Source organism: Aspergillus versicolor (assembly GCF_001890125.1).
Source record: "Aspergillus versicolor CBS 583.65 unplaced genomic scaffold ASPVEscaffold_10, whole genome shotgun sequence".
Lineage (NCBI taxonomy): Eukaryota > Fungi > Ascomycota > Eurotiomycetes > Eurotiales > Aspergillaceae > Aspergillus > Aspergillus versicolor.
The window spans coordinates 809,119-828,939 of NW_024467533.1; the positions used below are offsets into that span (position 1 = coordinate 809,119).

The window sequence follows — 19,821 nt, forward strand, 5'->3', positions numbered from 1 at the left end:
TAAATATATCCACCACTTGAAGTCGTTAAGAATTGCCCTGGGTTATGGTGCCACAACCAGCAAACCGAACTCCATGCTCCCCCAGTATCACAAATAAATCGGGCCCAGATAACAGTAAAAAAAGATATCGATATAATACAGCCTTCGAAGACGCGAGGAAGAAATTGAAATCCTGGGGATATAGTGCGGACCTGCAAATCAAGACATACGTACATCTCATGTACGGAAAGCAGAAAACTGGCAGCAAAAAGTAAGAAAAAAAAAATGCATGCATGCATATGTAAACGCCGTTAATCACCATCGCCGTCATCTCATAAGCAAGAAGGTTAATCTCATGCACGCGGAAATCGCCGTATAACGCCCTTCTCATCGGTATCGGCGCTCGCGCCCCCGCGACGATTCCGCACACTCAGAACATTCTGGTCTGCGAGTGCCCATTTCTTAAACGGGGTGTTGGGGTCATCAGACCAGACAGGTCCGGTCGGGAAAATATGGCGCAGAGAGTCGAACCAGTTTTCGTTGATGGACTCTTCAGGGAACTCGTGGCTGGATTCGATGTCTGCGTCAGCGTTTGAGGCCGCGTCAGAGGCTGGAATTTCGGGTGCTGTGTTCTGAGGGGCTTCCAGAGCCTTGGCTTCAGCTTGGCTTTGGGAGTTATTGTTGTCGCCTAGTTCGATGCTGGCTGTTTCGTGGGCTGTGTCGTTGACGTCCTCCATGTCTTCGTCTTCATCCTCGTCTTCATCCTCGGAGCTGTCCACGTGTTCATACGTGACGGGTGCGATGGTTGGCTTGTGGCTTATATGTTCAAGGTTCGTATCTTCATTGCTGTCTTTCTGTGCGGCGGCAGCGGCGCGAGCAGGCTCGCTGTCGGGGATGCTATACTGGGATAAACTCCATTCGGTGTCTCTCTCGTTTTGGCTATCGTCAGACTGTTCATCGTCGGTCGATAGGTCCCGCGTTTCCACAAATGAGTGAGCATGGAAGTTGGAGAACTGATCTCTGAGACTTTCCGTGAATGACGGTTTCGTGCTAGTATTGGTAGCTGGACGTGAGGAAGATCGCCTTTCATCAATTGTAATGCACTGTGCGGCACACGCGCTGGTTCCTTCCACAGTGAGACTACGCTTCTTGTAGGTGGGCTTTGAGAAAGAAGATAAGAAGTACTCTTCATAGTTTAGGGATTTGACCTCATTTCCAAGACAATCCGCGACGTATGCAGGGTAGTCATGAAGATGCTTGATAATGAAGTCGTCCCATAGAAACGATCTTTGTAGACTGCCGCGTTCCCGAACGGCTTGCAGCCTGGAGCATAACTTCGTGAAGTGCTCGAACTTCCCTTGATAGCTGGGATAGTCATTCCGAAACTTCTCGTATACTCTTGCGGCTTCAACGGACTGTGCGGAATTGATGATATAGCTCTGCCGTCGGAAAATGATCCTCTCATCCAGTCCACCTTCTAATTCGAGCGCCGTTGGTTTGCTATCAAATTTGTTTCGTTTTGAGGGCGAACCGCGATCGCTGTCCCCCATTTCAGATGCGAAGCGTTTCATCGGTGTTGCACGATCGATCTTCAGAGGGCTACCCTTTACAGAACTATGCACGCTCGAGCTTCTATTGTCGTCTTCTATTGATAACATGGACGACGGGGGCAAGTCGCGATAAGATGAAAACGGTCTCGACGACTGAGAGTGTTGTAAGGAAGCAGTTGCCATACTCCCCTCCACGACTTTGCGTCCTGAAGATGTCCAGAGTGAGCTGGACCCTGACCAGCGCGTTTGTTGTGTTGCAGGGGCCTCGCTGCTGGATCGGGTGCCAATAACGAGTACAGGGTTCCGAGTATCTGGGCCGCTCGGTGGAAGAGATTTCGAGCTCTCTTGTGAGGTATCGGCTTTGGTGCTTTCATCACAACTAGCGTATGTATTGAGAACGCGGGATTGAGACGACGATTTATCGGCTTGCGATTGGAACTCCATGTTGCCCGGCCCGATTCCGAAGCCGTCTTGATTGTATGTGGCAGAGCGAGACCTGTTGAAAGCTGTTGCAGGGGTCTCCATAACCTGAATATTCCGTCCTGCAGATTCGGGAAGCGATGGCCCTGAGCTTGAAACTCCAGGCTCCACCTGGCCAGATGTGCCTTGTTGAGTGCTGCCAGATAGCGGTTGAGGAACTGATACGCTCATCTCTGAATCGGAGCTGCTATCAGATTTGTGCTCATCGTCGTTGTCAGGAGTCATTTCTGCGACGCTTGCTTCAGCACTTGGTCCGTTATTTTCAGCCTCTGCTTGTATAGGAGGGCTCTCAGCGCGTGGGCTTTGGTTAATTGGAGGTGCCTGCATTCCCTCCTCATGTTGCGATTCCTCCTCTCTAACCTCCGTGGGGCCACCTTGATCACTTGGGCTAAACCTCCGAGGCCTTGCAGGATGAGCCGAGTCGTCTTTTAATGGACTACTATCCACGGGCAATAATACACCGCGGCGAGGTGTTCGTCCAGGCGTTGCGCTCCACTCACGATCTGAGTCGGTATCTGAACTGGTGTCGGCAGTCGGTGTGCTCGGGGCGACCAGGTGGTCGTTTCCTATAGATTCTGACTTGTTGTCAATCTCTTTCTGATGTCTCTGGATAACAAGCTTATTCCATTCATTTAACAGCGCCGGCGGTACGCGGCCTGAGACTACCGGTTCTCCCACTTGAGGCGGGTACCACGGTTTCCTGTCCGGCTCTAGGAGCTCTTGTTGATCCTTGGGCACTGTAACGTCGATGGCCCTGATACCTGTCATACCTTCCCAGGGATCGACGATACTTGAGGATGCCGCTTTGGCAAAACCAGGTTGTCGAAGGGTAACATGCTGAGAGGCTTCGAGCTGAGCCTTAAGTTGCGCATCCGGTGAGTAAGGCTCTGCGTTGGTTTGTATAATGTCTTCCTCGGCCAAATCTTGCGGAGATGGCTTATCTGAGTTGGGCTGGGGACCTCCGCTTTCAAATTCAAGTTCCGTTCTTTGCGGCTCATCAGACGTGCTGTTTTCACTCGTGCCAGTTGGTATATGGCTCGCACTGCGACGGTTTGTTTCCGGAACTGCTACTGCAGCCAATTTCCCTGTAACTATGGACCTCTCCTGGCTCGGTTGTTTATCCCCGGGAGCTCGTGCCTTCCCGAGCTGTTTCAATAATTTACCAGGGTCCGCCAAATCATGATCCGTAGAATGGCGGGTAGGCAGTTGAGACATTAAGGGAGGCTGCGTAGAATCAATCGTATGGCCATTGGTCACTTGTGTGGCAGGGATATCGCTGTATCCATTGCTATACCCGTTACTATCCCCCGTTGTATCAACAGTTCTTTGGCGTGGTCGATTTTGCGACTTGATGGAAGAGAACACTCGTTTTATCAATGTAACTAGGGCAGGTTTCTTCCCAGCAGATTTGCCGATTGGTGGCCCCTTGATCATACCTCGTTCCCATATGATGCTGAACCGCTTGACGTAAAAATGAAGCTTGGGCTTTCCGGTCGAATATTCGTACACCAGTTCGAAATCGGCCAAATGAATAGTATACCCTCGACAGCCATCCTTTCTTAGTGGCCTTGTGGGAAAGTCCTCTTTATATTCTTCCAGCGATTTTCGCGATAGGATTGCGTCTATTTGCGTATCCGAGTCGGTCAAATTCGCCACGGGGATATCGTTTCGTTCGCTCAACTTCATAGGAGAAAAAAAAAAGACTGTTAGCAGCGGAACCGTGACAGTGAGAATATGGCATACATCATTGATTCGAGCAATTTGTTGGGTAAGCGAGGAAAAGCGAATGTTGCTCCCGTCGTTTTCCCAGTCTAACCCAAGATTTCGCTGGTTTTCCTCATAACTGGAAAGGCAATGTTCAATCAAAGGTGAGATCCAGAGGTTTGATAAACTCATTGTAGTATTCAATCAGAACTACGTTCTGAAAACGCCTGAGGCCGTATGCGACATTGTATTTCCGTGCGAACCTATTTGAAGTTTGCGCATTGAGGGTCACTGACTTCCTGTGAGAGGGCTCCGCATCGGAGGGAACTGTCAGGGATGGACGGAGTACGGAGTACACAAAACAGGAAAAGCTGTGTTCATTCAACAAGGCGTCTAGCGTGGGTAAAGGCCTGGGAACCGTCTATCTCACCACCCCAAAGAAAAGAGATCCGACTGGAAATGGGCCACCAATGGAATCAATTGACTGTCGACGCGCTTGTCGCGTTTTCGAAGCCACAGTCACAGGCAAGCTCACTAGCCACAACTGCACGTGCCATACAGAAGCCACACCCCACGTCATCTGGTTAGGCACCTGAGGCTGCAGCGGTATACCCGATGCAGAAACAACAGTCATTTCCAGAACTCCGAAGGTACAAAGAACCCGCTGACCATCCTTGCCTTTCTACGGCGGCAGCTTTTCGCTCAGCTACTGCACTTGATGTACTACTTATCTGGACAATGCAAAGCGCTTTACTGCATGGCTATTCACTCCACAGCATCTCCTCTACCAAGGCCGGAACGCCAAAGCGTCTCCGCAGCAGAATAGCTCTAATGTTCGCCACCGCTTATTCGTGCTAACTGGTACTTGGTGCTAAATACTCAGTTCATGTGGCCTTCTTAAGACGCCTTTTTTTCATTCTTGTCATCTGTGTTCTTGCCTGCGACGCTAAAAACGAAGATGGCTCCCCAGGCGTCTCAAGGGACGTCGAGCCCATCAGCATCCTCTATCTTTCTCCCTCTCGGTCGACGCAGCTCCCGAGCCTCTTTGTCAACTCAGGCAGAACGCGACAGCTTGAATGCTGCTCTTGACCAAATACACACAGCAGCCTATCAGTCAGATGCCCTCACCGTATTCAACGACTTCGCAAGCCCACCCGCCCCCGCATCGGCCGTGGACGATAAGAGTATATCCGATGAGATCCAGGGCGGTTTAAGTGGGCTATACAGTCGGTTACGGACATCGGTTGGGGGGATGAGGGATATGGTAAGCGGCGTAGGAAAGTCAGCAGAGGACTCGAGGCGCTCTCAGTCGGATCGCCTTACCATGAAACGCTCTCCAGAGTCCATGTCCGTTGAAACCCAGCAGTATCAAGGTTCGCCTTTGCCCTCTACACTTAATTCCCCAACCTCCATAGGCCACCCATCTACCCATGATGGTCCTTTGGCTTCCGGGGCAGCCAAGTCCTCCAAGGTTTCCTCCAAGGCTGGAAGTATATCGTCCAAGGCCTCGGTAGCTCCTTCGGCGACTACAAGACCTCACAACGTCGCATTACCCAACCCACCCGGTAACTCTGGAGCTGCGGACCCGACGGTTACCGAAGTTCATGTCAACGCGATCAAAGAATCTGCCCGGGCCATGAATGACACGCCTATCGCCCACTCCTTGCACGACACCCAAATACTGGACTCGAGCGGTACTGACAATGATGATTATCCACGAACAACGTCTTTGAGCTCTTCAGGATGGAGCCAGCAGCGGGCGAACTCTCCAGTTTTACAAGCGAAAGGGCATAACTCGTATGAAGGTTCGGTGATAGTGGATTCTGGTAGTACTCATAGTGGAAGTCAAGCTCGAGATAACTCGAAAAGGCCTGATGGACGAACCAGCCGTGAGGCCGAAACAAGTCTTCCCTCCTCAATACGAAAGAATAAGCTATCGATTGATGGGGCGCAGGATGGCCCTCTTCTCCCGGACCGAACAAGATCTGATTCTTCCCTGTCACGTCCACCCGATACATCTGCCACTGCGCCAGTCTCTGGGACGGGTAGCATCAATCAATTTGCTAGTGGGGATGATAGTGCATACGCAGAAGGTCGTACACCTTCTACAATAGCCACGTCTGTGTCTTTCATGGACGGAGAAGCTCAGTCAAAGGAATCACTCAATCCGGGTGCCCAGAATGATAGCAAAGAAAGGCCGCAGATTACTCGCTCCGGTCGCCTACCTGGCTATCCGACGTCACAAATTTCATCAGTTAATACTGCCATGGGATCGCCAACTATTATCACCCCTATCAACACGAATCTTGAGAGAATGCCATTTCGAAATGCGCAAAGTCGTCCTCCGAATGCGGGTGACGGTGTCGTAACACAGCTCAGAAGTAGATTGCTAAGTAAGGACTTCTGGATGCGCGATGAAAATGCAAAAGACTGTTTTCATTGTGGCGAGCCATTCTCGACATTTCGGCGCAAACACCACTGTCGCACCTGCGGCCAAATATTCGACTCGAGATGTACACTGCTCATTCCAGGTGATAAATTCGGCCAGCCGGGGACCATCCGTGTATGCAAACCCTGCGAGCATATGATCAACGGACATGATGATGATTCATCCGACTTTTCAGACAGCGAACAAAGCCCGATTTTGGTCAATCCTCGGGTTTCCGAACTCAGTGTCGGAAACTCATCTCGTATCGGTGCCGACGATGACGATGCGGCATCTATCATTTCCCAGTCCAATCCAATGAAGACACCTACAATGGCGATTCCAGCCACAAGGCGCGCTGGAGAAGGGCATAACCACCGCTCAGCTGTTCTTGAGATTAGCCCGGATAGGCCTTTGGCTAGGCCCACTTCATCAAGGTCGTTGAAATCTACTATGAGTGGGCGAACTCACTCTATGGGTCACAAGCGCCATCACTCACGGCAGCAAGTTATTCGCAACTTCAAACCTTACCATGATGAGCGAGCACCGTTTCAACGCCGCCACGGTGATGACTCTCCTTTCGAGCCGCGCCTTCCTGCATTCCACAAAGACAATATAATAGACCCAGACCTCGCCCAATACCTGTCTGACGATGCGTCCAGCGGTGATGAACAACCCAGCTTGCTAGCGGCAGTGTCTGAAGGGCCGTTGTCCAAAAATGGCGGAGAAAATGAAAGAACAACCCTGGGTGGCTTTTTTGCTTCTATTAAGAAAGGGCGCGGGGATCGTAGTACCGCTGGGGGACGTGATCTGGACGACAACAGCATAAGCAGCCTTCGAGCGACCAATCCAGCCCGCTCCTCTCGCCGTCGCAATCTCAGTGTCGCAAGTAGCATCCACCGCCACTCACCACGTACTTCGAAAGAAGGCATCTTCAATCCATATGACCCCCAGAGTTCTGGCTACGCTCTACCTGCCGCGCTGAACTCTAGTGGATTCAAAATGACTCGCAGTTCGTCCATGAGAGGCTCGGGAGCCCCGCCAGTTGAAATGGGAAAGGCTAGCTTACAGCATGTTCGCAAGCTCTTGCGACAGCTTCTGGACGATTCCTCGGTACCATATCCTCGAAGTTGGGAGACAGCACTCCTTCCGATATTGCTGAAGGCCGCCGACGAAGTGGACCCAGAAGTTCAGGGTGGTGACGATATGGATATCCGTCACTATATTAAGTTAAAAAAGATACCGGGCGGACTACCCGGCGATACCTCTTACGTATCAGGCTTGGTCTTCAGCAAGAATGTCGCGCTTAAAAATATGCCCCGAAGCATCGCCCAACCGAAAATTCTTATCATTGCCTTTGCTTTGGAATATGCTCGCCACCAACAACAGTTCATGAGTCTGGAGCGTGTTATTCGACAAGAGCGCGAGTTCCTTGAAAACCTGGTCAGCCGAATATCAGCTCTGCGGCCCAATTTGCTGCTTGTTGAAAAGAATGTTTCAGGATTGGCATTGGAACTACTAGACAACGCAGGAATCGCAACGGTCTATAACGTCAAATCCTCTGTTCTTGAGGCAGTCTCTCGATGCACGCAGACCCGTGTTATCACTTCAATGGATAAACTTGTGACGACCCCAGTGACTAGCGAATGTGGTGGCTTTGATGTGAAAACATACGTCTACAGAGGCCAACGAAAGACATACATATACATCTCAGGCTGCAAGAAAGAGCTTGGGTGCACAGTTGTCTTACGTGGGGGTAGTAATGATGTACTTGCAAGAGTAAAGAAAATCACGGAGTTCATGGCCTATGTTGTGTATAATCTCAGGTTGGAGACCTGTGTTATGAGGGATGAATTCGCCCAAATACCAATGTCACCCACAACGGAGAAAAAGCCAGACGACACACCGCACCAACACCCACAGTCCTCGTTGGCTGTGATGCACGACAGTTCTAGCATACAATCACCAAATCCTGAACATGATACTTCGAGCCAGGATAAACTCGTCTCCAACGAAGTCACAGATGTACCCGATGACGTTCCTATGCCGACTTATTACGAGGATATTGTTCGAGACCATGAAACGAAACTTCTTTCTGCGTCCCCCTTTGTTAAATTTGAGCCTCCTCACCTACTTATGCGCGCCAGGAGCATGGAACGAAGGCTTGCTTACTTGAAACGCCTTCGAGACCAAAGCCTCAATGATGACCAGTCGACCGATGAGAAGACTAAGAATCTGAAGTTCAGCCTCATAACACCGGAAATGGTTCATGAGGCACCTAAAGAGGCGTCACCGAAAGTCAAAGAAGTTCTACAAGCCGTTCATGACGCCGAATACGACCGAGCACTGCACCATTATCAGACTCAGAAGCGCCAATGGGAGGCCTATATCTCTGGAACTGTTGGCCTCTTTGATCCGTACGCTCATCAAAATATCGTCATCCTGTTTAGCCTTGTCTGCACTACGACATCCATTCCATGCTCCGGACCGGATCTTCTTGCTTTAGAGTTTTACAATGAGCATGGCGACGATGCACTATTCGAACCTGACTGTACGCTTGGACAGTATGTTGAAGATATCTGCCTCAACGCAAATGCAATTTGTACCGCCAACGGGTGCGAAAAGCGCATGTATGAGCATCACCGGCAGTATGTGCATGGTGAGGCACAAATTAGCATTTTTACGCAGCCTTATCCTTCGAAACTCCGAGGCTTCCAGGATACAATCTTGATGTGGAGCTGCTGCAAAATATGCGGCAACGAAACTCAAGTTTTCCCCATGTCCGACAGCACGTGGAAGTACTCCTTCGGAAAGTACCTTGAACTCTCATTCTGGAGCAAGAACCTTCATGCTCGTGCAGGCGTTTGTCCCCATGACTTGCAACGTGACCACCTCCGCTACTTCGGCTTCAAAGACATTGCTATTCGGATTCAGTATGATGCCGTTAATCTTCTCGAGATAATTGTTCCTAGGACAAGAGTTACCTGGAAAGTCGATAATGACCTGAGGCTTAAAAACGATGTCTACCAGAAAAATGAGCAGCGAATCACCAAGTTCATGCTTTCTGTCAAGGCCCGGCTCAAGGTAATAAATGTCGAGAGCGTCATTCCGGACCTAATGGAAGACTGCAAGAAGGAGATTGAACGCCTGACGAAGAAGGTCAATGAAGATCACACCTTACTGATTAAAGAGCTGCAAGAGGGGTACATGGATTCCCGGTATTGGGAGGTCATCCCTTTGAATAGGGTCATGAGGGCCGTTCAGGAGAAAGTCGTGGAATGGGATACTGCGTTTGCCGAGTTTGAAAAGAATTTCTTCCCTTCAGAGAAAGATATCAGACGACTGGCCACTCTGCAGTTGAAGAAGATTTTCTTGGACAGGGATCCTTCAGTCACATCTCTCACCTCCACTGATGACCAACCGACGACTCCATCCGAAACGGAGAACGAGCGAAGCCAAACGCCAGATGGAGCTCGAATAGTTCGCCGCATGACATTATCTCCTGAAAAGGCTCAGGACTTTTTGGCGTCTGTTGTCGAGGAGCACTCGGGCGAGAAGATCAAAGCTCTCTTGCCTGATGAAAAAGTCGATGCTGATGAGATACGTTCAGCTGCGCCCTCGCCTACTCCAGGAGATGTACCGGTATCTACATCTCCAGACTTGGTCCGAGAGGGCACTGAAGTTGAAAATGAATCGGAAACTGCCGATCTTAGTTCCAATAAGCCTCATATAACTCCATCGTCAAGCACCGGAGCCACTACAAAACCTGTATCTGGCTACGGCAATCCTGAAGCAACACCCGGAGACGGGGATGCTACGCAGGAAAAGAGCACCAACACGAGTAACAAAAAAAGCAATGAAGTTGAGCAGGCGCCAATTAACCCACCGTCCACACCACAACCCGGGTTTTCTTCGATTCCAAGGCCATCCGAAGGCTCTTTCCGTCGCAGTGGAAAAGCATCTTCTCCACCCCTCCTCCGCGCTCGGTCCCAGCCTATCCAGTCCCTCAAAGATGCGGCTCAAGACTCATTGAAGGGGACTAGACTTGGTCCCGGAAAACTGCAACGATCTAGTGGCACCGCGAGTCCCCCTCTGGAGTTCAAATCAAAGAATTCCGATAAAAGACAGTCGGATAAGAAGTTGTCAGAGCGATTTGGTCTTGGCGCATTCCGAAGTGGACGACTCACACCGGGCCAGTCTTTGATACCTCGCTCAATACCTGCGAAGAAAAGTCGCGTATCATCTCTAGCGAAACATTTCGAACAATTGAGCCGTGAGTTCGAGAAAGAACGGCAGCGAGAGCGAGACCAAAGAGCTGCTAAGGGTAGTCACTCTCGTGCATACCCGCTTGCTTCTTCGAAACCGATCGTGGAGGTGTACAAGAATGTTCGTGAGGCAGTTGAGGAGCGTGAACCTTCTGCCGAGAGTGATGACCTTCTCTCATCGATCCCTCGAGCGTCTGCGGACGATTCAAGTAGGGGGAGCCAAGAATCCGCGAGGCTTCCCTCGATAGAGGAGCAAAAGGAGCACCCCCCGACCTCCAAGCCCTCCACTCCTAAACTGGCACCAGAACAGCATCAGAGCATTGACCATAATCTGTCCGAGGCCGAGGCTGAGGAGGGGCCTAGTGACGAGGAGCGCACCTCTACGGACGGTCTTAATATTACAGATCCTAATGATGAACTAGCTAAGATATCACCAGAAGAGGAGACTTTGGATCTCAAGGAACTCCCCAAACATGAAAGAAGTACTCTTTTGAAGATGCTAACCAACTTTTGGTCAGAAAGATCAGCCAGCGGGTGGGCCCCACTTGATTACCCTCTCACGATGTCTGATCACGTCTTTGCAGACTGCGATATAATAGTGCGTGAGGACGAACCGAGCTCGTTGATAGCATTTGCATTGGACTCGGGTGATTATAAAGAAAAGCTGGCGAACATACAAAGACGTCACGAAGTCTCTGAGAAGTCGCTTGATTCGGAGAGTGACGCGGAAGACGTGAATGAAGCGCGAGTAGAGCATGCTCTTCTACGATCCACTGGAACTCACCTCAAGTATCAGTTCCAGGAAGGCCAGGCAAAAATGCTATGCAAGGTCTTCTATGCTGAGCAATTCGACGCCCTGCGGAAGAAGTGTGGAATCGCAGATCGCATTGTGGAGTCATTATCCCGATGTGCCAAGTGGGATTCAAAGGGAGGAAAGACCAACTCGCTATTCCTGAAGACCCTTGATGACCGGTTCATTCTTAAGTCATTGTCGCCCATCGAGACCCAGGCTTTCTTGAAATTTGCTCCAGCGTATTTCCAGATAATGTCTGAGGCTTTGTTTCATGAGCTCCCGTCTGCCATTGCAAAGATGTTTGGCTTCTACCAGGTGATCATCAAGGATCCTGCAACAAACACCGAGTTTAACTGGTTCCTCTTGTTGATGGAGAATCTATTTTATGACCGAGTCCCAACACGAATCTTTGATCTCAAGGGATCGATGAGGAACCGCAAGGTGCAAAGCACCGGTGAACGCAATGAGGTTCTTCTGGATGAGAATATGGTTGACTTCATTTATGAGACGCCTTTGTTCACACGAGAACATTCGAAGAAACTTCTGAGCCAAAGCGTATGGAATGACACGTTGTTCCTGGGGCGTCAAAATGTGATGGATTATTCACTAATGATCGCCATTGACGAGAGTCGATCCGAGTTAGTGGTTGGTGTTATCGACTGTATCCGTACGTATACTTGGGATAAGAAACTTGAATCCTGGATCAAAGACCGCGGATTCGCCGGTGGAGGCAAGAATCGACCTACCGTTACCAGTCCGAAAGAATATAAAAGTCGATTTAGAGAGGCCATGGCTCGCTATGTGCTTCAAGCACCAAGGTCAGTACCCTCGAGGTCGTTGTATATCGAAATATGGCTAACTTTACACCAGCTGCTGGCACCAATTCCAGTCACCGCAAATACAGCGATATGCGCCAGTGGACATCCATGGCCACTTGAACCAGAGCAATACTTTGACGGATGTGGACGCCATTGAAGGAGCTGCCGAACACAGCTTCTAACCTGGTGGTATCTCGTGTATGAATACCAAATGGATGAGGATATGAATTATGATGAGACGCATAGACATGATTTATGATCAATGAGAACAAGTAGGAGAAAAGCCTTGGCTTTCCCGCCATATATGTACAACCAACCAACGTTCATTACCTTCCATATTTGTTTGACCAGGCATTGTCTATACTATTGTAAACAGACTAAATGTATACACCTATTTTTTCACAACGTTCAATGATGTCGAGAAATCCGACTCGGCGGTAATCTCTCCGCTCCCCCGAGTGGATGCCGAATCATCGGCTGAAGTCGGGACACAACCCGGCCTGATGATTTGCCGAGATCATATGAAGAATCCGACCTGAGTTATTTTCGTAGGCGCAGTTTCAACTTGAATTTCTCTACTACTTCCTCTGGTAACATCGCTCTCATCAAGCAGCCAACTGGCCTTGGGGGCAAGAGCGCAAAGGAAAGCAGTGGCAAGAGCCAGGGACGAGTCGCCCCTTCCGAATAGAGCGGGGAGCAACTTCCCGATTTCCTCTGTTTGGGGAGCTGCCGCGGCTCGGACATTTTCGATTTACGCTGTGCTTCCCCCGCAAGCCTTCTTTCTTGCTCTTTCCAATCTTTCTTTCTCTTCATCCGCTTTTGCTTTCGCCTTCGCCTTTTCAGCTGAACACTCACTTGCGAACCCAGATTTCTGATGCGCTCTAGATATCGAGCGATCTATATCCTGCGCAAGCCGCTTCACCCTTGCCAGGTGAACTTAACCGCGGCTGACTCTGATTGATCGAGTCAACTACTGTCCTCCTGCAAAGATGGCATTTGCAGAACCAACATAACATATACAGTCTACTTTGCGACAAAGAGTTGACGAGAATATCATTAATCTAGCTTTTATACCGTGCATCATGAACACCACTAACGATGGTTTGCTAACTAACGCCAAGTCAGAAATTCGAATTTACAGGTCATGTTTGTTCTCTCTACCAAGGGTGGAGGGCCCAACGAGTATGGAGGAGCGCCCCTTTGGCCCAGTGCCCACACATCGCCAGATGCATGGATCCGAAAGTGACGAGGATCCTGCAGGTCGCGGGGTCGCGCGCGCAAATCCCTGGGGCTCGAGTCTAAGCGGACCGTCTAACGTGACGCCTACGATTCCATCGCTGTCGGTACCGCTATGCCTTCCATCGAGGAAAGCAATGCTCTCCTTGGGTGAATTTACTCAGAAAGACCGAGGTTCTCCTCAGCGGGGACCACACGGACGGTGTTGGTGTGGCCCTGGCCGCCGCGCCAGCCCTGCACACAGACGATGTTGTCGCCCTTGTTGATGATACCGAGTTTGAGGCCGTGCGAGATACCCCACTTGAGACGACGGTCGACATCCTCCTGCCAAATCTTGACATTGAAGTCGGGCTTCTTCTCGGGGAAGAGGAAGGGCCAGACGCCACGGTACAGGTGAGAATACTACGACAGGTTAGTCAACATGCGCAAGCAACAGCGGTGGCCGCCAAACTTACCCGTGAAGCAACGGGGTTACGAGAAACCATGATGATGGGGCAGACGGGGCGGTACTTGGAGATCATGCGAGCGGTGTTTCCACTGTGCTATGTCAGCAAATGTCCAAGGGAAGCGAGACAAGAACGAATGACTAACCTGGTTGTGAGGACAACAATAGCACCTGCATTGAGTTCGAGACTGGCGCTGACGGCAGCCATGGCAATGGACTCGACAGTATCAGTGGGGCGAGGGGCAAGGTTGCGGAGCTCGTCGAATACGTTGAAGTGAGGAATGGCAACCTCAGCAAGGAGACATGTCTCGGACATCATGGTCACAGCCTCGCAAGGGTAGTTACCCTTGGCAGTCTCCCCCGAAAGCATGACACAGTCGGCACCATCAAGCACAGCGTTGGCCACATCGGAGACCTCAGCACGAGTGGGACGAGGGTTATATGTCATGGACTCGAGCATCTGGGTGGCACAGATAACGGGCTTACCCTTGATGTTACACTTGGCGATCATCATCTTCTGGGCGATGAACACCTTGGGAGCAGGAATCTCAATGCCAAGATCACCACGGGCAACCATGACACCGTCGGTCTCATCCAAGATCTCATCGAAGTTGTTGACACCTTGTTGGTTCTCAATCTTTGCGATGATCTGAATCTCCTTACCGGCTTCGCCCAACACGTCACGGATGTGGCGAATGTCGCTACCGCGACGAATAAATGAAGCAAAAACCATGTCGACCTTGTTCTTAACACCAAACTGCAGATCGCTGATGTCCTTCTCAGAGAGAGCAGGCAAGTCTACGTCGGTACCGGGCAAGTTGACACCCTTGCGGGAGGAGATGTTACCGTTGTTAAGGCAGCGGCAGCGGAGGGTCTTGTCGTCGACGACTTCGAGGACCTCGAATGAAAGAATACCGTCATCAACATAGATGAGTTTGCCAGCAGAGATCACCTTGGTGATGTTCTTGTAGTCGAGATACCTACAGGTTACCGGGTTAGCGGGACTCGCCATCATGTTTGACGGCCGAGAAGCCATTCAAAACCTACATGTTCTGGTCGTCAGATGCAGAGGCGTATTGCTCATCGGTGGTGATGTTGAGCTCATGGCCAGCCTTGATGGGAATGTCCTGATCACCGACGGTGTTTCCGGTACGGATCTCAGGTCCTTTCTAAACTCCGGTCAGATTTGCAACGCGGCGGTTTCGGACTATTTGGAACTCACGGTGTCAAGAGCAATGGCGACGGGGCGTCCGGTTTGCGAGGCCTCGGCTTGCCGGGCGTGGTCAATAACGGATTGGTGGTACTGATGCGGGTCAGATCAACTTAGACCCCAAAATCATGTGGACAAATTACCTCGTATGAGCCGTGAGAGAAGTTCATGCGGACAACGTTGAGACCAGCTATTTATAGTTGTCAGCGTCCAACCCGATATGAATGCATCTGGTGAATAGCGATACCTCTGCGGAGGGCATTGATTTTCTCAACCGAGTTTGTCTTGGGGCCTAGAAAGGGAGCGCGATGTCAGTCGGAGGCCAAATTAATTGAATTTGAATGGATCGCAAAAATCGCAGAAGGAGCATACCGATGGTACAGATGATGGAGGTGCGGCGGAAGTTCTTCGCCGGCACCATTTCGGTGTTGAGCTTGGAGTGCCATTCCAGCTTCATCCGGTTGCTCAGATGGTCGAGGGAGGAGCTTGCAGCCATTTTGAGAGCTTCCCTTGTGGGTAAATCGAAAGGGGTATGGAAAAGTGATCGAAGGTGAGTCTGGATGAGGAGGGAAGAAAGAAAGGGAGAGGGCACGGAGGACGATAAGAAAAAAAGTGAGAGGGGAAGGATGGGTCAGCTTGGTCCGCCCGGTGAGAGTGAGTGGGAGAGGCGCGGGAGGAGGGGCGTGTGCCCGGGAGGGAAAATACTGTTGGCCGTACTAACAGACTGCGGCTTTGCCTGTCTCGTTCGCCTTATCGGCCGGCTCCCCGTGGGCCGTAGTCTATTTTCTTAGCGAGATGGCATGAATAATGGGAATTGCAACAGATTCTACTCAGTATCTATCAGAACGTGGGCATCCTATCCATAATTGCAAATACTTTATTGACCCGATGTCTGTGCTGCGGTTTCGCATCATCTCCGCTTTATCTGTAATTTCTTTTTCTCTCGAGATTCTGACGTCAAAAGACCACCACCCTCAGTACCCAAGCATTGGCATGGCTCTATTTGTACACCGTAATTGATGATCTACACTACTCGTGATTTGGTTTTCTCAAGCCATCTCCAGCGACATGCTCCCAGCAAATGGACCCTAGAGGCAGATCCCACCCACAGCCTGGGAAGCCAAGATCGATAGCTCTGCACCGTGACCCTGCCCATGGCCCTGCGACAGCGGCCTGTCGGAGATCAGCAGAGCTTACACTCCCACTGTTTGGGGTGCCTGATTGGCTTTGTGCATTGTCCATCGGCGGTCTCAGTTCCATTTCCGGATCTCAACGTCGGAGGAACAAAAGCAATCTTGTCGCCTTCTGCCGGACAACGATCTCCGGGCCCTAGTCTACTATAGGCCTAGCATGTATTGGCGCTCACTCGAGCATCACCAGCCACATCTGTTTGGGCGCCAGCCACCAAGCCATGTCATGTGAAACACCACGTGAGAGTTGTTGCATCGCCGACACCCGCTGCGGAGCAGATACAACTGTCCGTCCTGGAACAATTGCTACAGAGCTCGCTCTCTCCCTATCTGTCTCACCGAACAAGCTCTCGCAAGCTTAGACCTTTTCATATCCAGCTACGTATTGCTTCTTCGGCGTGCATATACCCTAATATCAATCCCCTCATTCCCAAAATGGTGGTACGTTTCAGCCTCCGACAGTCCGAGTCGTGGTATCTGGTTCAACTGACTTATGACCGTTTCAGGTCGGTCGCCTTACTCACTACGCTTTTGACGCGGTACTTGGTAAGCTTACATCCCATCTTGTCCTGTGCACAAAAAAAATGTAACTAGTTGCTAACGGTCCCGCGCAGTCTCTGCCTTCCTAGCCGGCGTCAAGCGCTCAACTGGACTCACGTAAATGCCTCCTTCCCCTTCTCTTCCCGTACATCACGGTGACCCTTGAACAACCAATCGAGAGCCCATATACATAACAAGACTCATGAAACTAACACTTCTACCCCGCGCTCCTCCCCGTCCGCGGGGAACATTGCGTGGGGACTCTATCCAGCCCCAGTCTCAGCTCCGACAAGGTCACCGATAACAAGGACTTCAAGAAGTGGATCGATAACTACCTCGGTGTTGGCGAGTGGGTAATGGATCAGTCGATCGCGGTGCTCAGCTCGACGAGCTACTTTGAGAGGAAGCGGTGAATTTTTGGTCACTGGGCGGGTCGAATTGAACTGGTTAAACCGCACTTCGACCATAGAACCCTGAGATTTGTGCGAGTGCTGTGTGAGATTGATGATTGCTATGGTACCCTAAAGAGAGAGGAGAGAAGGCGTTAAGTCTAAGGTGGAGGCGGAAGAACTATACGATGTCTTGTTTTATCCCGCGGGGTATGGGGGTTAAGCGGCTCAACCACGAATGAATGATTGAGTCAGCTCCGTCTTTGTTGTTACCGTTCCCACGGTGTTCTGCGCAACCTGGCGTTAGGAATTGCTGCTATCTTTTCTTTATTTTTTTATACCATTGCCGTGAACTCGATGGAGCTCTAGAATTGAATTATCTTTTGGATGGCTTCTTTGCTTCTATATTGATCTATCTGAATTACTTCAGCGCTGCTGAACTATGGTTAGTTGCGTTTGTCTCTAACCTGCGTCATGGTTTAGTATCGTCAGTCATGTTAGGGGAGTTCTATACGGTAGATATATGGGAAAACCCGGTAACTCCAATTCTCTCCGTATGTCAGGTTATTTCTCGGCTCTCCAATAGGAATGTTTAAGAGACAAAACATATGCAACAGAGTCTAGCGATGAGTCGGGACCGAATAAGGAAAAGTAACGACGTCACGAACGCCAACCAATATATAAACGATCGAGGAGGAAACACCTGGGGCCGCCACTTAAAACAAAGCAGGAGGGTCGGGGGAAGGGGGGGAAATAGGGCAAGGTTCGTTATGCGTAATAATCGTTAAACATTATTGACGCCAGGAATGTATGTCTTTACATCATGTTCGGATGAGCGCATCAATATCCAGGCGACGGTAGTACGTGATATGGCCCATGGATTCCCAGTAATGCGCGACACAGTCGGTCGATACTAATATTAGCTGGGAGGTAATGAAAGTATCTAAAGAAGGAGTTAATCAGATGTCTGGGAAATATACAGCCGAAAACATACCATCCCTAAAACCAAGGCCCGCAACATGGCCTCTGCTACGTACCACTCTCGCGCCTTCGAAGAGGGATTCAGTTGCAATGCGGATTGTGCCACCGGGCCCGAGGTCGTCTGACATGAACGAGTATTCGCCGCGGGGAACATTAGGGTCACCAGTGAGTTTCACGGCCTTCAGACTACCCCTCTGTACTATGTCTTCATTTCGTGGGTCGCGCGCATTGTATTCATCTCCTTCCTTATCATGCTGGAGGAAAAGGAGAAACTCGCATCCATGGGCCGAGTAATCACCAACCCAGATTCCTTGGTATGGCTTCTCCTTTGTTGGCGTGTATAGGCTTGGGTCGAGAGTAGAATAGGTCGACATTGTCTCGCGTTGTCCAGCAGTGAATATCGGCATACCCAAACGGAAATGCGCCCATCTCCTGATCCGAAATGCATGCTCCGACACCTGAGAAAGTTGTCGAGGCACACGGTTCCATTCCTCCCAATGGACATCTGGGTTACGGTAGACACGATGGTTACTGGGGATATTGGATGGTGGCCACTGCGTGTCCTCGGTGAGCTCTTCGGGACAACCGGGCCGACATAGGGAAATGGCATTGTAGACGTATTGCACTTGGACTGGCATTTCCATGACCCTCTCGGTGTCAAGATATCTAGGTCGTCCTTCCGGGTCCTTTCGTAGAAGAAGAATAGGATCATCAAGCCACAAGTTCACCTTTGGCTCAAATGCTTGGATAACGACATCGGGATTCCACTCCCACACTTGAAACTTGTGAGAACGTCGTTCAGTAGTCACACGGTATCCCTCGATTACTCCGCGTCGATTGTCGTATCGGGTTAAAATAAGATTGCCGGTATGCTCTGTATCCGAAAACCACACCTTATGTCGCGGAATGAACCAGCACGGATGATGGTTGATGTAAAGGCTGCGGAACGAGTCGAAAACCCCAGGTTCCTGTACTGGCTCCGGCAGGTTCAAGTTCACCAAGTTTGCCCACAGCCGGTCGTTGTTCGCATGCTGAGCCAGTACCCGGCAGGCTTCGGAGGCATGGACAAGATCAGACGCTGAGATATAAGAGAGAATTTCGTACAGCAGTTCGGGAGGGAGTTTCAGGAGCGACGTCTTGAGGTTCTGCAACGTTATATAGTCTCGGTCTGTCAACGAAGGCCCTTCCTCTTCATTCTCGTTCTGGTGAGAATCCTGTCCCCGCTGCCCAAGGGGCGGTGGCCACTCCATAAGTGCAACGGCCATCGGAGCCAGTGGTCGTGAGCTTAACCAGAGATGGAGGTGGGTATGAAGGATCGCCCACTCAACCAGTAACTAACAAGGAAATTCGACTGAGACGCGCCGAGAAGTCGAAGCTCCAGGGGGTTGAAAGCAACATCTGGAGATAACCTTGAGGTCGATGGAGGTTGTGTGTATCTGCAGAGAACCCCAAAAGAGCTCAATTGTGAGTGGCCCCCTCAGATGACATCATCCACCGCAAATCGCAGTCGTCCATTTCTACCTCCCTCTTAGTTATCACAACCTGAGGCACTCCTATTCTTGCAGAATTGGTTGGTCCTGGTCCAGAGCGCAGGTTACTTTGAAAGTCAACCGGTCTCTGAAAGAATATGATTGCAACAAAAACTCCTCGCGTTGTATCCTCGGGAACGCTACAATAAGGCTACGACAAGATGGCGATAAGCAGACTGCATACCCGAGATTCACTTCCTCGCATCATTCATTTCCACAATCACCATGATGAACCTTTACTCCGTCGGCAGTAGGCACCCTTCGCATTTTATTCCACGGATCAAAAC

At 50.5% G+C, this 19,821-nt stretch overlaps 5 protein-coding genes across 5 annotated transcripts; 2 read left to right on the top strand and 3 right to left on the bottom strand.

Moving 5' to 3' along the window:
• Positions 1–293: 293 nt before the first annotated feature.
• On the bottom strand, positions 294–4,019 carry ASPVEDRAFT_316589 (uncharacterized protein). The gene is made up of 2 exons (XM_040810514.1): positions 3,753–4,019; positions 294–3,689 (listed from the first exon to the last, which is right to left on the bottom strand). Exons 1-2 carry the CDS (start codon positions 3,903–3,905, stop codon positions 333–335), a joined length of 3,510 nt encoding a protein of 1,169 aa, XP_040672012.1. The 5' UTR covers positions 3,906–4,019; the 3' UTR covers positions 294–332.
• Positions 4,020–4,337: 318 nt separating this feature from the next.
• On the top strand, positions 4,338–12,367 carry ASPVEDRAFT_154315 (1-phosphatidylinositol-3-phosphate 5-kinase FAB1). Its single transcript, XM_040808403.1, has 2 exons — positions 4,338–12,014; positions 12,067–12,367. Exons 1-2 carry the CDS (start codon positions 4,672–4,674, stop codon positions 12,194–12,196), a joined length of 7,473 nt encoding a protein of 2,490 aa, XP_040672013.1. The 5' UTR covers positions 4,338–4,671; the 3' UTR covers positions 12,197–12,367.
• A 677-nt stretch (positions 12,368–13,044) lies between these two features.
• Positions 13,045–15,401, bottom strand: ASPVEDRAFT_200033 (pyruvate kinase CDC19; the record flags this gene model as incomplete). The annotated part of the gene is made up of 8 exons (XM_040809303.1): positions 13,045–13,652; positions 13,706–13,787; positions 13,842–14,675; positions 14,743–14,864; positions 14,918–14,998; positions 15,049–15,095; positions 15,153–15,197; positions 15,278–15,401. The coding sequence occupies 8 exons, from the start codon at positions 15,399–15,401 to the stop codon at positions 13,407–13,409; spliced, it is 1,581 nt and encodes a 526-aa protein (XP_040672014.1). The 3' UTR covers positions 13,045–13,406.
• Positions 15,402–16,530: 1,129 nt separating this feature from the next.
• Positions 16,531–17,048, top strand: ASPVEDRAFT_55935 (DUF1748 domain-containing protein; the record flags this gene model as incomplete). The annotated part of the gene is made up of 4 exons (XM_040815136.1): positions 16,531–16,536; positions 16,602–16,641; positions 16,710–16,752; positions 16,907–17,048. The coding sequence occupies 4 exons, from the start codon at positions 16,531–16,533 to the stop codon at positions 17,046–17,048; spliced, it is 231 nt and encodes a 76-aa protein (XP_040672015.1).
• Positions 17,049–17,845: 797 nt separating this feature from the next.
• Positions 17,846–19,270, bottom strand: ASPVEDRAFT_139140 (F-box protein; the record flags this gene model as incomplete). Its single annotated transcript, XM_040807550.1, has 2 exons — positions 17,846–17,967; positions 18,019–19,270. 2 exons carry the CDS (start codon positions 19,268–19,270, stop codon positions 17,846–17,848), a joined length of 1,374 nt encoding a protein of 457 aa, XP_040672016.1.
• Positions 19,271–19,821: the final 551 nt, after the last annotated feature.

Coding starts and splice junctions, on each gene's coding strand:
- ASPVEDRAFT_154315 (XM_040808403.1), top strand. CDS start 4,672: ATGGCTCCCCAGGCGTCTCAAGGGACGTCGAGCCCATCAGCATCCTCT. Junction 12,015..12,066: donor TATGTGCTTCAAGCACCAAG/GTCAGTACCCTC, acceptor ACTTTACACCAG/CTGCTGGCACCAATTCCAGT.
- ASPVEDRAFT_316589 (XM_040810514.1), bottom strand. CDS start 3,905: ATGAGTTTATCAAACCTCTGGATCTCACCTTTGATTGAACATTGCCTT. Junction 3,690..3,752: donor AAATTGCTCGAATCAATGAT/GTATGCCATATT, acceptor TCTCCTATGAAG/TTGAGCGAACGAAACGATAT.